Raw genomic sequence first — 13,780 nt, 5'->3', positions numbered from 1 at the left:
AGTGCTTGATTTGGATATTTTGAGTATGTCGGCTATCTCCTGCATGATATAATGTTGATTGTTCTCAATTAATGTCTCTATTTGATCACTTCCACTTCAACTGGTTGGTCTACCTGACATTGTGGAGCATCGTCCAGTGACAAATCTCCAGCACAAAACTTTGCAAACCAGTTTTGACATGTTCAATCAGTCATAGCACCTCCTCTGTACACTGCACAAATCTTTTTTTGAGTTTCGGTGGTGGTTTTTTTTGTTTTTTGTTTTTGGCATTAGAAACCTTTTTTTGAGTGAGACAAGGCAAACATGGAATGAAAATACTACAGGGTGAAGGAAGGCTGAGGAAACCAATATAATTTCTTTTTCCTCTGTGGAAGAATGAGCAGCCCAAGTGATGAACTGAAGCCACTCCAAGATTTCTATTTATACTTAAGGCAATGTAAAAAGCAAGGTTTTAACCAAAAAGCCTGTATCTGGCATTAAAAAAAAATTATGTCTTTTGGATGGATCGGTTGCGTTTTTACCTTTCTTGAAATAAAGCATAATATGCTGAAAACATTTCTTTTTTCTTCCATTTTCAATACTAAAATGGCTACACAAAAATTCACCACTTTTGATGTTTTTTTTTTAAATGCACACTGATATGAGCACGCTGATATGACAGCTGTCACAATACAATCTAACAAAATTGTTTCGAATGAAGTTAAAGACAACTAAGCACTACTAGAGCCATCTTAGGAAAAAAAGCGAATGAACTTGTGGGCCAACCCAATACTTTTCCCCTAACATTTCTACAAAGGCTGTGATTTACTTTTGTAACTGGAAAAAAAAATTTTTTAAGGCAAATCCTAAGCCGTATCATAGGGTCTGCAATGACAAGTATAACATATTTTGGGGTGGAAGGTGGGGCATTAGAAATCCTACCCACTGAAGGGGGAATTATGAAGGGAAAATTTGAATCCTTCAATGGGGGAACTTTAATATGCTTTAAAGAGAAAAGCTGTTCTCTTAACTATGAATTCTACTATTTATCAAGAGTTTTACACACTATTTTCAATCAAAATTTGTCTCTATATGATCTAAGATGATTATGTAGAAAAATGCAACTGTTTGAATTTAATCAACTGCCTTTTCTTTGGGGTCCTAGGGATATACCTATGAAATGACTTTCTCTTCTGAACATCTTCCTTTTAAACTGGTAGTTTTGCCTGAAGATACACTCTTAATCTTATTTGCCACTTACCTTAGGTTTTTCAGTGTTTTAAAAACCCTAGGACATTGCATGGAAAATTTAACTCCTGAAGGGGACACCTGGCACCTGCCGGGAGCATTTTCCATTTCCTGCCAGGCACAAAGGAGAGAAGTTATTGTGGGCTACTGTAACACTCTTCACTGGTTGATTTACAAGTGTCTCCTGACATGTCCTCAGGCAGCCAAGAGCCTTCAGTTCTTGGGACTACATTTAAATTACAGAAGAAGATGGAGAGCAGGTGATTTTCAGCGGGAGGACCCTTCTCATTTTCTCTGTCCTGTGTAAATAGGTAAAGCCAAGGCTCAAGTTAGTTGGTTAGTCTAATTCATGTATTTATACAGGTCCTTGAGAAAGCCTACTATAGAATCTATGAAGTAGGACCTTAGGTGTCGAATTCTCTTTTGAGCTTGATGTTATTTTCCTATAGAAATCCTCTAGACATATAAATATACACACACAAATACACTCTCACTCTCCAATGCTAAGATACCCTTTTTAATTTTTATAAAGTTATAGGCCTTATTAGCTTGGATTTCACTACAAATATCCAATCATCTTGCTTATGAGTTTCAGCCATTTTATGCCAATTTTATCTCAGGTGTGTGGTTGAAATTCACAAACAAAGATTTTCTCTGTAGTTCAGAAAAATGCTCAAAACGTTATAGAAATATATTCCCCCCTTTTAGCATTTCAATGTAGATATTGTCATTTGTTAATATTTGTTAGTATTTATTAGTTACTATTTTTGTAAAAGTATATATTATTTTATAATATTCTTTAATCCCTGCTCCACTGCTCTCTTTAAAGTTACACACACACACACGTACACACACTCTTTATACTTAACTAGGAGACAAACAAATCATGGATACAATGGCTGAACGTTAAACAGGAGTTCGAAGAAGTGAAAGTTAAGCCCGAGCTGGAAGAATCACAGAAAACTTCAAGAGGAGGAGGTAGTTAAGCAGTAAATGGAAGAGGTTTGGGGTCAGACCTGACTTGACTGTTTACTGCCATAACTGTGTGATATTTGGTAAACGATTCAACTTTTTGAGTCTTAGTTCCATTTTCTGTTTAAAAAAAAAAAAGATGAAAGGAGTAATAATAATTTACGATCAAAGAGAAGCTATCTGTGAAGAGTCCTGCCCATTTTAATTATTTGTGTCCTCCCTCTTCCCTTTCATGTCTTCATAATTGATTTTCCATAAATGATTCTTTTAACCATTGGATCAAAATAAAAAGATAAGTGAAAACATTTCTCCTTTGTGAGGAACCAAATTCGATATATAGCTCAAGTCTAAGAATAATGAAGATGTAGTGACTCAGTTAATCAGTCTGAGAATTCAAGAAGAAAAATCCAGGCTGACATTTGGTTTTTGTTTTCTTTTTTTGTTGTTGTTAGTGCAGAATTTCCAGGTCTTGGTTACTGGATAGTCCTAATTGTTTTGGAGAATTGAGTTTAGTGGTATTTGTTCAGTCACACCCTAATGCAACCTTCAAGTGATCTTAGAAAGTGTAAGAAGGAAACAGAAATAAAAGAAGCTGCCCTAGAATCTAGAATTTTAGAACTGAAGGGACCCTGATTGATCATCTTGTTCAGTCCTCTAATTTCTACTGAGAAGTAAATAAATGCCAGAGAGATCATGACTTGACCAAGGACACAAATTCAGTTGGTCACTGTGTTAGAACTGGAACGCAGGTCTTTGAATTCTCAAACCATTGGCCTTAAGGCAGTACCGCATAAGGTATTTCACTCCAAGGTGGCATAAATTATTGCAGTGTTATAAATAAATAATCAACCATATCACTGTTATATGATTACTCTAAACATTTGGACCTTTATTCTTTAAATAACTCAACAAATTTATATAAAGTTTATATTTTGTTAGAGGATACAATACTATAGAATCTTAAAAATCAGTCTTTTTAACTGCCATAAATGGAGGCTTCCTGTTCACCTGATTTTCCAAATTCTGTTAGTGGTGCCAATATTCTACTGCCTATCCTCAAAACTCCTGAGTTGTTGATTGCCTCCAACTCCTACTCTCATATTTAATTAGGTATCTGAAGACTGTTCATTTGACATCTGAAATATATTTTCTCTCATTCTTTTTCTTTTCCACTGTTTCAACCTATTGCTGCCCTGCCTCCCAACCTCTATCTCTACCTTCAACTTATGTTCGTTTCAATTTACTTTACACATAATTCCCAGAAATAATTTTAAATACCAGTATTGGCTCTCTGTTTCCAACCAAACAATATTTAGTACTTAAACCTAGCATTTAAGATGCTCTTTGACCTGATCTGAGCTGTTAAATCGAAAATAAAATGATTAACTATCACTACTGCAGCCTAATTTGAGTTGACATCTTACCTGAAGCTTGGAGGTTGAGAAGGAGACCTCTGGGAAGCAGTGAAGAAAGTTACAGAGTGAATATCTAAGTGAAGTCCCGTGGTTTGAAGATCTCAGGTTATATTCAAGGACCTGAAAGTGGAGAAGAGAGAGGTAGGGTGGTACCAGCAGTTGAGGCTGGAGAGGTGGGGACCCTGTCTTGAAAGTCCCTGTGGGAAACCTTTCCAGTTGAAGACCTAGGCTTGGTGAGGTTCAGGAAAGTGTCCCGGGCCTGTTGAGTTGTGCAACTGGGACGTGAGTGCAGGTCTGTCTGACTGGCCCGTCCTCTTCTCCTGTGCCAGCAGCCTCCTTCACTCAGTCTGTCCTGCCTTACAGGGCCCATGTTTTCATCCCTCTGAGGTTTGGGAGGTGCACACATTTCCTTTGCATATCCTAGTGCTTAGGAGATATTCCTGAATTACGGAACATGCCAGTCTTTCTTATCCATCCTCCCTCTACTGTGTCCTTGAAACCAAACCAGTTTAAATTCAGTATAAGATGACTTATGTTTGCTAACCTGATAGCAATGACTTTTTAGTGTGAAGTGCAGTTCTTGGCATCATTCTCACGCGTTTAAGAATTACCCACTCTGCGTCACTACATATATATGTGGTATCGGGAAAGCTCGGTGCAGAGTGTGACGGTCTTATCTCTGGTGTATCAAGGAGTAAGGCAAATGGAGTTTTTGTGGAATTCAGAATGACTTTTAAATTTGGTCCTATATGCATAAATGTGTTTATTCATAGCAGCTGACAAATTCTCTTCTTCCGTCTTACCATCCTCCTCACAGCAACTGCAAGAAAATGATTGAATTATTTAAAATACTTGCTACATACTTAAGAAAAAGTCAGGGAGGAGCTAAATAAAGAAATCATTTTTAACCTACAAGTTTAGAGTGTGGGATTATTTCTACTACCTGGTAAGACTGTAGTAAAAAATTCAACCAATTGGATGTTTGCTTTCCTGAGAATAAAAGGACTAATTTGACTTAACGTTTTTTTCCCACTGAATTGACCACTGTTTATTAGATCATCACTGCAGTAACATTATAAGTTTTATAATAATTTCAGGAAAAGGAAAATAGCCCCTAGTATCTCAGTTTACAAAACTAAGCTATCTTCTGAGAAATGAGAAATTCTTAGAAAGCAAAGCTCAAAAAGTATGTGTCAGTCAAAGAATTAAAAATTCATGTCAGGTTCATCTTAGGAACTCACATTATAATATATGCAGCACTTTGCAAACTTGAGCAGATTTGCTTTTCGCTAAGAAGGAACAAAACCAAAAAAGATACACCCTCATGTGCAAAAGACCTTAACTGAGGTGCATGTGGTATTGCTCGGACCAATAAGAATTTACTGTGTGTTCCAGGGACACAGATACTGTCAGGGTTTTAGATTTCATTAATGAAAACATAAAACAATCTTGCTATAAGATTTTTGAGGCTGACTTCATCTCCCACCACACAAACTCTTAGCTATATGTTGTTAATTTTAAGCTATGCACTAAAACACATCACAGCTTTACAATCAGTGTTTTAAATGGATGGCTGACATACAGCCTTTAACAATGTTTAGCACTTTGCAGCAATACATTAACGCTAACTTTAGAAATGATAGCATAGTGAAATTTTACAGGCAATTAAGTTGATGAGTCACTGCCAGCTTCCTAAATTATTCTCTTAGATGATCAAGAGAAGCAGATATAGGAAGTGAGGGGCAAACTCTAGATCCTGTAAAATCTTAAGTGTCATTATGAGTTTGAAGTTTTAAGGAATAAAAAGTACCTTGTCTAAACAGCCTGAAAAGAAATCAGATGATTTCCTTTTAAATTTAGAAATGGTAATAGTGATCAGTCTTTTAGTTTGTCACCACGTACATACATTGATTTATGAAAAATGTCTTATAGCGTCCATTGACTTGTGTGGCAGTAGTTACTAGAGAGCCTTATGAACTTTTACTTTAAAAGAAAAAAAGCAAAGTTGTATATATTTAATCTTTATTCAAACTAATTGTAGTTTATAACTAGCAAGGAAATAAATAGTTTGACTAGTGAAAATTTACATATTTTCCTTTAATAAGATGGTGTGGTGTTTCAGAATTAATATTAATCCATTATACATGAAGGTGGAAAAATACTGGGGGGGAATCCAAGGAAGAGTATGTCTATTAAGTTGGGGTATCTATATTAAAAGTATATCAGGAGGGCCTCCCTGGTGGCGCAGTGGTTGAGAGTCCGCCTGCCGATGCAGGGGATACGGGTTCGTGCCCCGGTCTGGGAGGATCCCATATGCCGCGGAGCGGCTGGGCCCGTGAGCCATGGCCTCTGGGCCTGCGCGTCCGGAGCCTGTGCTCCGCAACGGGAGAGGCCACAACAGTGAGAGGCCCGCATACCGCAAAAAGAAAAAAAAAAAAAAAAAAAAAAAAAAAAAAGTATATCAGGAAATTGTTGTATATAACTTTATCTCATTTTTTTTTTTTAAAGAAGATGTTGGGGGTAGGAGGGTTTTTATTAATTAATTTATTTATTTTTGCTGTGTTGGGTCTTCGTTTCTGTGCAAGGGCTTTCTCTAGTTGTGGCAAGCAGGGGCCACTCTTCATTGCGGTGCGCGGGCCTCTCTTGTTGCGGAGCACAGGCTCCAGACGCGCAGGCTCAGTACTTGTGGCTCACGGGCCTAGTCGCTCCACGGCTTGTGTGATCCTCCCAGACCAGGGCTCGAACCCGTGTCCCCTGCATTAGCAGGCAGATTCTCAACCACTGCGCCACCAGGGAAGCCCTTATGTCAATTATTGAATGATCAGAAATATCTTACAGACTTCTAGGAGGTTGCAGTAGAATTAAAATAAAATCCTAGTATGTCAAATTCAGAACATTTGGGGATAGAGTAAATTTAAAAATATAAAATATTTATACACATCTAGCTTTTCCATATATCCCATGGATTGTGGAAAATTTCCAAATGCCTTAAGTTCTCATGGTCATTACTTTCTTTGAATCAATTTGGCTTTGGCATTTTCTGCCAATCCTATGCCTGCTGACCATACTCCTTTAGTAATGGAGACATGGAATTCCTCTTTTTTCTTTAAAGTGTGTGTGTGTGTGTGTGTGTGTGTGTGTGTGTGTGTGTGTGTGTGTTTGCATGTGAGCATGCAGCAGAAGAGTTTACAGAGCAGCAATACAATCAACATAGCCTGGAATATGAGTGCTATAGACTGAATGCTTGTGTTCCCTCCCCCCCACCATATTCCTATGTTGAAACCCTACCCCCTAATGTGATGGTATTAGAGGTGGGCCTTTGGGAGGTAATTAAGATCAGATACCGTCTTGACGGTAGAGCCCTCATGAATGAGATTAGTGCCCTTCTAAGAGTCATAAGAGACTCTGCTTTCTGCCATGTTGAGGATGTTAGAAAACAGCCACCTGCAACCCAGAAGAGAGCCTTCACCAGAACCTGTCCATGCTGGCATCCTGAGCCTGGAAGTCCAGACTCAGAGCTCTGAGAAATAAATTCCTGTTGTTTACAAGCCACCCAGTCTGTGGTGCTTTGTTATAGTACCCCAAACTGACTAAGACAGTTAGATATCTATGTTTTGAAATTACAGATTATTCATGTCCTCAAGTTGGGAGATTCTGATTCATTAAGTCTGGATGGCACTGCAGAATCTGTACTTAAGAAGATAACTAAGATGGGAACAACTGCTCTGGGATGCCTAGTCTTCCTTTTCCGTTATCAAGTTCAGTGATGCAAAATAAATGAAACACAAGGATCTCTCCATATAGACCTAGGGACCTACCCTCAGTGTAGTTATTTCAGTCTTTTATCATTAAATTTCCCTCATCATTGGCCTCCTTGTTCATAAGCAACCATGCTGGTTTGCCCAGGACTGTCCAGGTTGTGATCCTACATCCTGAAAAACTCCTCAGTCCTGGACTAACCAGAGCCATTTGTCACCAGATAAGTAAGGTCTTTAAACATATAACTGAATATTGTTGGTTTCTGTGACCATTCATCAGTATTTATTTATGAGTTGTCTATTTTGTGGTTAAAACTATGGAAAGCTGAAAGTGCTGCTTTCATAGGTTACTTGGTGATATTCTGGACATACACAGTACTGTCCTAGGACACAGAGATAGGGAGAGGACGGTACCCCCAGATCTGCATGGATCTTAGCTTAGATCACTCAACTAAGGCAGGTTGAAGGAGACAGTATACCTTTTGGCACCTCAAAGAGGTTCTTTGTTAGATCTGCCTTCTCTCTTGGTGTTCCTAAGCCTGCCAAATCCTCAATAGGAGGTTTTTAGAAAATAATAATGTAATTCCCTACAATGATAGCCTGGTTTTGGATCTTATGAGTTTGATATGAAAGCAGACTAAATGGAAATATGGTATGCAATTGGAAATGTGGGTTGGAAGTTAGGTGACCATAAAGTCCAGAAAGCTAGATTCCACAATGAATTAAATTGATACTATAAGTTGATCTAATGTTTTGGACTCCATAACTAAAATTTTGGATTCCAGTTTCTACTTCTAGACCCTAGCAATAGTAATAGTTGAGAATGAATGGCTTCTGAGGTTGGGAAAAATAAAAGAGGACTCAATCTTGGGGAATGGAATGCTGAGTCATCAAAAAAGTCTGAAAAGGTGCGTTGAAAGGGAGGAGCAGAATTTAGCATCACAAAAGCCTGCAGGGAATAGAGCACCAACAAACAGCATTTAAAGGGTCTGAGTGGAACAAGTGATTGAGACCAGAGGAAACAAGGTTCAACGATCTGATTCATAAAAATGAATGAATTGACCACTACTTTTGTCTAGAAGAAAGTCACTGGTTTTGTCAGAGTGTAAAAACCCAAATATAAGACAACCTTCTTAATTCACGTCTCTAAATTTAGAGGAAATATGCATTTTTGTGAAGAAAGGAAATATTTGTTGAACTTAAAGACTTTTATTAAAGTTTACTAACTGACATTTATGGGAAGATTTAAAGTGCTTGCTTTTGGTCTCTCCCAGTGGTACCAGATGTATAAGGTTTGGGGGAATGTGGAAATGATAGATCCTTTTCGGTCTCCTTAATAAGTCTTCAATGTCCTATCTGTCGTTTTTTTTTTTTTTTTCCTTGCGTGTCCAGCATTCTTGCCATCTACCCCATTTTCCTGGGGATTGAGAGAATACTGGATTTCAGTATCTGAGACCTGGCAGTGGTTCCTGTGTCTGCGTTGTGTGTCCTAAGTGAATTTCACCTCCACAAACTGAGTTTTCTCATCTTCAAAATGAGAATGTTGGATTATAACTAATTATACACCATCTAACTTCTAACATGAATTTTATCTTCCATTTTTAATTCTCTGTTTCTATTACATGTTAAATGATAAAGACCAAGCTAAAGGTAATCTCCAATGCCAGTTCTCAGCCCTAAATATACCTAAAAACAGGTATAATTATTCTGAATGACATTCATTTTGAGAGCTCTGCATCTTTTATCTAATGTACAGAAAGATGACTAGAGTTAACACAGTGTTGTATACTTGAAAGTTTCTAAGCGATTGGATCTTAAAAGTCCTCACCACAAGGAATAAAAAAGGCAACTATGTGAGGTGGTGGATATGTTAACTAACCTTATGGAGGTAATCATTTCACAATATGTATGTGTATTAAATCATCGTGTTGTATTTATTAAACTTACACAGTGTTACATGTCAAGTATATATCAATAAGCTGGAAAAAATTAAACAATAAAAACAAGTAAAAAGTTGAGTTCAAGAAGAAGATAAATTGAATGATTCTTCTGAAGATAAGCAGTTCATTTAAGGAAATACTGTCATTTAATATTTACAGAAAGAGTTCCCAAACAGAGCACATTCTAAACCAGCACAGACGTAGGTTGGAGGGGGAGATCTTACTTTGGGCCACTTATTAAATGATGCCCTTGGAGCTAAGGTGGATGAGAAGAACAATAGTCTACACATTTTACTTAAAAGATCAAATCACTACCAAAATGCTAGGTAATTACCAGCATGTACAGTATAATAGAGCTCATAAGGTAGAAATGAAGATAATGAAACTATATGTCTTTTACTTTATATCATTTTGTTGCTAATAAAATAGTTTCTGTTCTTTCACAATAAAAAATTCAATACCCAGTTTAAAAACCTGACTCAGTAAGTATAGGCTAAAATAATCCAGAGTAAAATCAAATAGTTTTGTCTCACTTATGTGTGCCTCAAATGATGAAAATCTTAGCCCTCATGCCAAATTTTTAGTGAAATCTAACCCCAGTTAATGGTTTCCCTTTTCTTTTACAGGCCTGGAGCGAATTGCTCGGGATTCATCTTACGAACAGGAAGGAAAGGTCCAATTTGTAATTGATGCTGTGTATTCCATGGCTTATGCCCTGCACAATATGCACAAAGATCTCTGCCCTGGATACATTGGCCTTTGCCCACGAATGAGTACCATTGATGGGAAAGAACTACTTGGTTATATTCGGGCTGTGAATTTTAATGGTAAGTCACAACTTTTTTTTTTTAATCTAAATACTTTAGAAGTGACAGGGTGTGTTTTTTCTCCCTATATTTAGAGTATACTCAAGCAGAGTGGAAAGCACAGGATTAGAAGCAGTTCCGCTTTTAATCAGAAGTGTGAGTTTTTCCACCTGCTTTTAAATCTCAAACATTTTTTTTGGTGCTACCATTAATCTGCTGCTGAAAGAAGCAGAAGTTAAAATAAGCCTCTATCAATCAAAATATCGCTATTTCAGAAGTAACTTAGGAGACTCATTTGGAACCACTGACAACAGATTAGATTTCTTTGAAAATGTTTTGTTAACGCCGTTATTAAAAAAGGAATTGTAGACATTTTGTTTTGAAACCTATTTTAAGCATTTTAAACAGTAAGATGACTCGAGGAGAGTGGATGATTTGGAGTTGCTGTATATTTACATTCTAAGGGTGCTGTGTTAAGTTTCTGCATCTTCTTTTTCATTGTATTTCTTTCAATGATTGGGTCAATTTGAAGCAGTGAGCTGCATCGTGTAAGGTAGAACTACATACAATCAAATGTAGATGAGATTTGCCTACTGCAGAAGCAGAAATGCTGCTTATGTGAGTGTCACAAGAAATTGGTACAGAATACGCTGGATTCATAGTGTTCGGCTGAGAATAGCCAAATTGCTTGTCTCAAGTGATGGAACTATTGAATTCTGCTGTTCTTTAATGAAAGTTGTAATGGTTGCTGCCCATGACTTTGACCATTATTTTCAAATGAAATGATAGAATGCTCCGAGCTGTCTAATTCTTTCTGTTTGGCTGTAATCCACACAATGGACATGCCTCCGAGCAGGACACACGGTGCTGCACTGTCCATCATAATACACTCCAGTGACCTAAGCTGCCAGCCTTTCTCAGAAAAGCACAAGGTCATCTTCAATTTAGAATTCAAGTGGAAACTTCCTTCTTTTCTTTGTTCAGGCAACGTGAGACACAATTTGTTTTACATTCAACACAAAGTATCCTCTTTTTCACCAGAATTTTGGTGAAACATTACATAACATAATTCCTTTTGTTAAGAATATAAATAGTAAGGGGAATTTGAAAATAATTTTCTTACAATTATTAAATGGAGCAAAAGAGGAGTGTTACAATACAAGTGTTACAATACAATACGTTATTTACCCTAACGTGAGGTTGGGGAGCACTTTATTTATCCAAATTGCTAAGAAGTGGGAAGAGGAATGCAAATGAATATATTTTTTCATTAATTGAAGCTATTTCCAGAAGACAGGGAAGTCTTTTAAAGAAACACTGGATTAAAGTATTCTAAAGTTGAATTATCAATTTCTCTCTTAACCATAGACCTAACCCTTCCTTGATGACTTTAATTATTATACTATACTGTAATATAATGATGCTGTTAAAGACTGCTGAAAAAGTCATAATGTCTAACGATTATTAAGACAATTTGCCTCTAGAGTCCAATGACTTTTGAGTTCTTCTGTCTACTTTTTATAGTTTTTTTCCCCTTCCACATTATCAGACTACTGTTGCTGTGATTGTTTTTTGGACTGATCCCTTCCATAATTTGCTTCTTTCAATCTACCGCGGACACAGAAACACACATAAAATTTCATTAACTTAGTCAAGAGATATTTATTGAGCACATAGAATGTGGTAAGCATTATGATAGGTACTAAAGATATATTACTGTTAAAAAGAGTCAAAACAGACATGTTTCTTGGGGAACTTAGATATCAATCAAATAAGCACACAAAGGTTTAATTATATAATCTGCAATGAGTATTGAAAGAAGAGGTGTGTTGGACTAAAAGTTTATAATAGGGAAATATGTCCCTATTCTAGGGAGTTAGAGACAGCTGGAATCTGGAGATGAGGGTCAGAGACAAGGGTAAAGCACTAGACAGGACCAGATAGACCATGAGATGTCTTACAGGTCATTCTTAAGATTTGTTCTTCATCTTGAAAGCAGTAGGAACCCACTGAAGCATAATAGGACTGTGTCTGATACAAGAGTAAGTGTACTCCGGATGAGGATCATGGAAAATACATGAATTTTAGTGTATGAACTTAAAAGAGAATCTCTGAACTCCTTGGAGATTTATTTTGCAAATAGCTTGAAATTTTTGTGTGTCCCAATAGCTGGTAATAATAGTAGGGTTATAATAATAGAGTAAGGGACCTGAGCGTAAGCAGATTATCATGGTATATATAATTTGATTTTCAGTAATTTTCAGGATGTTTATCAATTTTTTGATTTCATTATTGGCTTACTGTTAGTCTTCATTTATTATTAATACCTTGCCTGTTTCTGATTAAAAAAAGGTACATAGGGCTCTTCAAGTAGAAGTATACCATCAAAACCATTGAAGGGGGAAGAAACAAATTTAGTAACCAGAATGAAGGACTATGTTAAGTTCTGAACTTCCTAAGCAGCTAAAATATAAGGGGACATTCAATGGAATGTATGTTTCATTACATGAGAGAAGCAAACTTACCTATTTCTGAGGAGAGAATGAATTTTCTTACAGCCTAATAAGCAATGTTATTTAACAAAATTTTACTTGGGAAGCTGGAGGGAAACAAAGGCCTGCCTTTTAAGATTACTTTTATTGCTACCATTTGAACAAAATGCTATTTCTATAAATTTTTTAAATGCAAAGATTTATCAAAAGAAAAACATAAAATAAAGAAGAAGAGTTCAGATTTTTCAGGTACTTAAGCAACAGTGTCAATTCCTTACTCTGGTGTGTCCTATAGGCAATAAAATATTAATACTGTACATCTTGTATAGAATCAAAGATTTTTCTGTTGCTGTGAGAACCTTATGCATCATAAAGAAAAAGTGTTGGACAGAATTCCAGAGACGTTGCCTTACTTTCTCTATAGTTGAGCAGGGCAGGGTAGGCACAGCGGCATACTAATCAGGGTTGTTTGACTGTAGGTAACAGAAACCAACTTAAGCTTGCTTTAAGCTAAAAGGAACGATTTATGAGGGTGTGTCAAGAAACCCCACGGCAGACTATAGAAAGGTCTAAGAAAAGAAGTGGTTATAAGTACTAAAACCTCTCAGAAATCCAAATATACCTCTGTCTGCTTTGTTTGGTTCTCTTTATATTGGTTTTCTCTGTGTCTAGGTCCACAGGGTAGGTAGCAGGAGACCATCTACATTTCTAGAATTTAGTTGCTGTTTGTTCAGGACATGTGCTAAGATTAACATATATGTATTTTAGGTCCCAGTTCTAACTTCTTGGAAACTTGAATCTCATTAGCTAAACTTAGGTTGGATGTCAGACCTGTTCCAAATTATCAGTGACAGGGATCAAGTAAGTACAAACTTAGTTGTCATGAGGCACTCCCAGTGGGTGCAAGTGACATGGGTGAAAGGGACATTTAGGAAGCTTCTATCATTGACTTAGGGGGAAAGTTTAAACAAAGTGAGCAGAGAGGGGAAAACCTGAGAAAGGGGTGATGCCGTGGTCTCTGAATCTCTTTGCTTCTCTAGGTGGGTGAATTTTTGTTAGGCTAGAGGACACAATTAAAATCATATAGAATTTGTGGGAATCTGAGAGAGGAATCAATTTTGGAATTATTTAATGCAAACCTTCATGCTGTGATTGAATTCCCTGAATGAA

The 13,780-nt window shown here is 36.9% G+C and overlaps 1 protein-coding gene across 3 annotated transcripts in view; it reads left to right on the top strand.

Annotated features, from left to right (window-relative positions):
• Nucleotides 1–13,780, top strand: part of GRM8 (glutamate metabotropic receptor 8) — a gene marked incomplete at both ends in the record, with an annotated part of 776,918 nt that overhangs the window by 453,169 nt on the left and 309,969 nt on the right. For all 3 annotated transcript variants that reach the window (XM_081244335.1, XM_081244336.1, XM_081244334.1), the window contains one exon: nucleotides 9,939–10,139. In XM_081244335.1, coding sequence (XP_081100461.1) covers nucleotides 9,939–10,139 — 201 coding nt within the window. The remainder of the gene's footprint in view (nucleotides 1–9,938; nucleotides 10,140–13,780) is intronic.

This window comes from Mesoplodon bidens (assembly GCF_964165515.1).
Source record: "Mesoplodon bidens genome assembly, chromosome: 9".
Lineage (NCBI taxonomy): Eukaryota > Metazoa > Chordata > Mammalia > Artiodactyla > Ziphiidae > Mesoplodon > Mesoplodon bidens.
The sequence above is the reverse complement of the archived record's forward strand: the minus strand, read 5'-3'. Positions and strand labels throughout refer to the sequence as shown.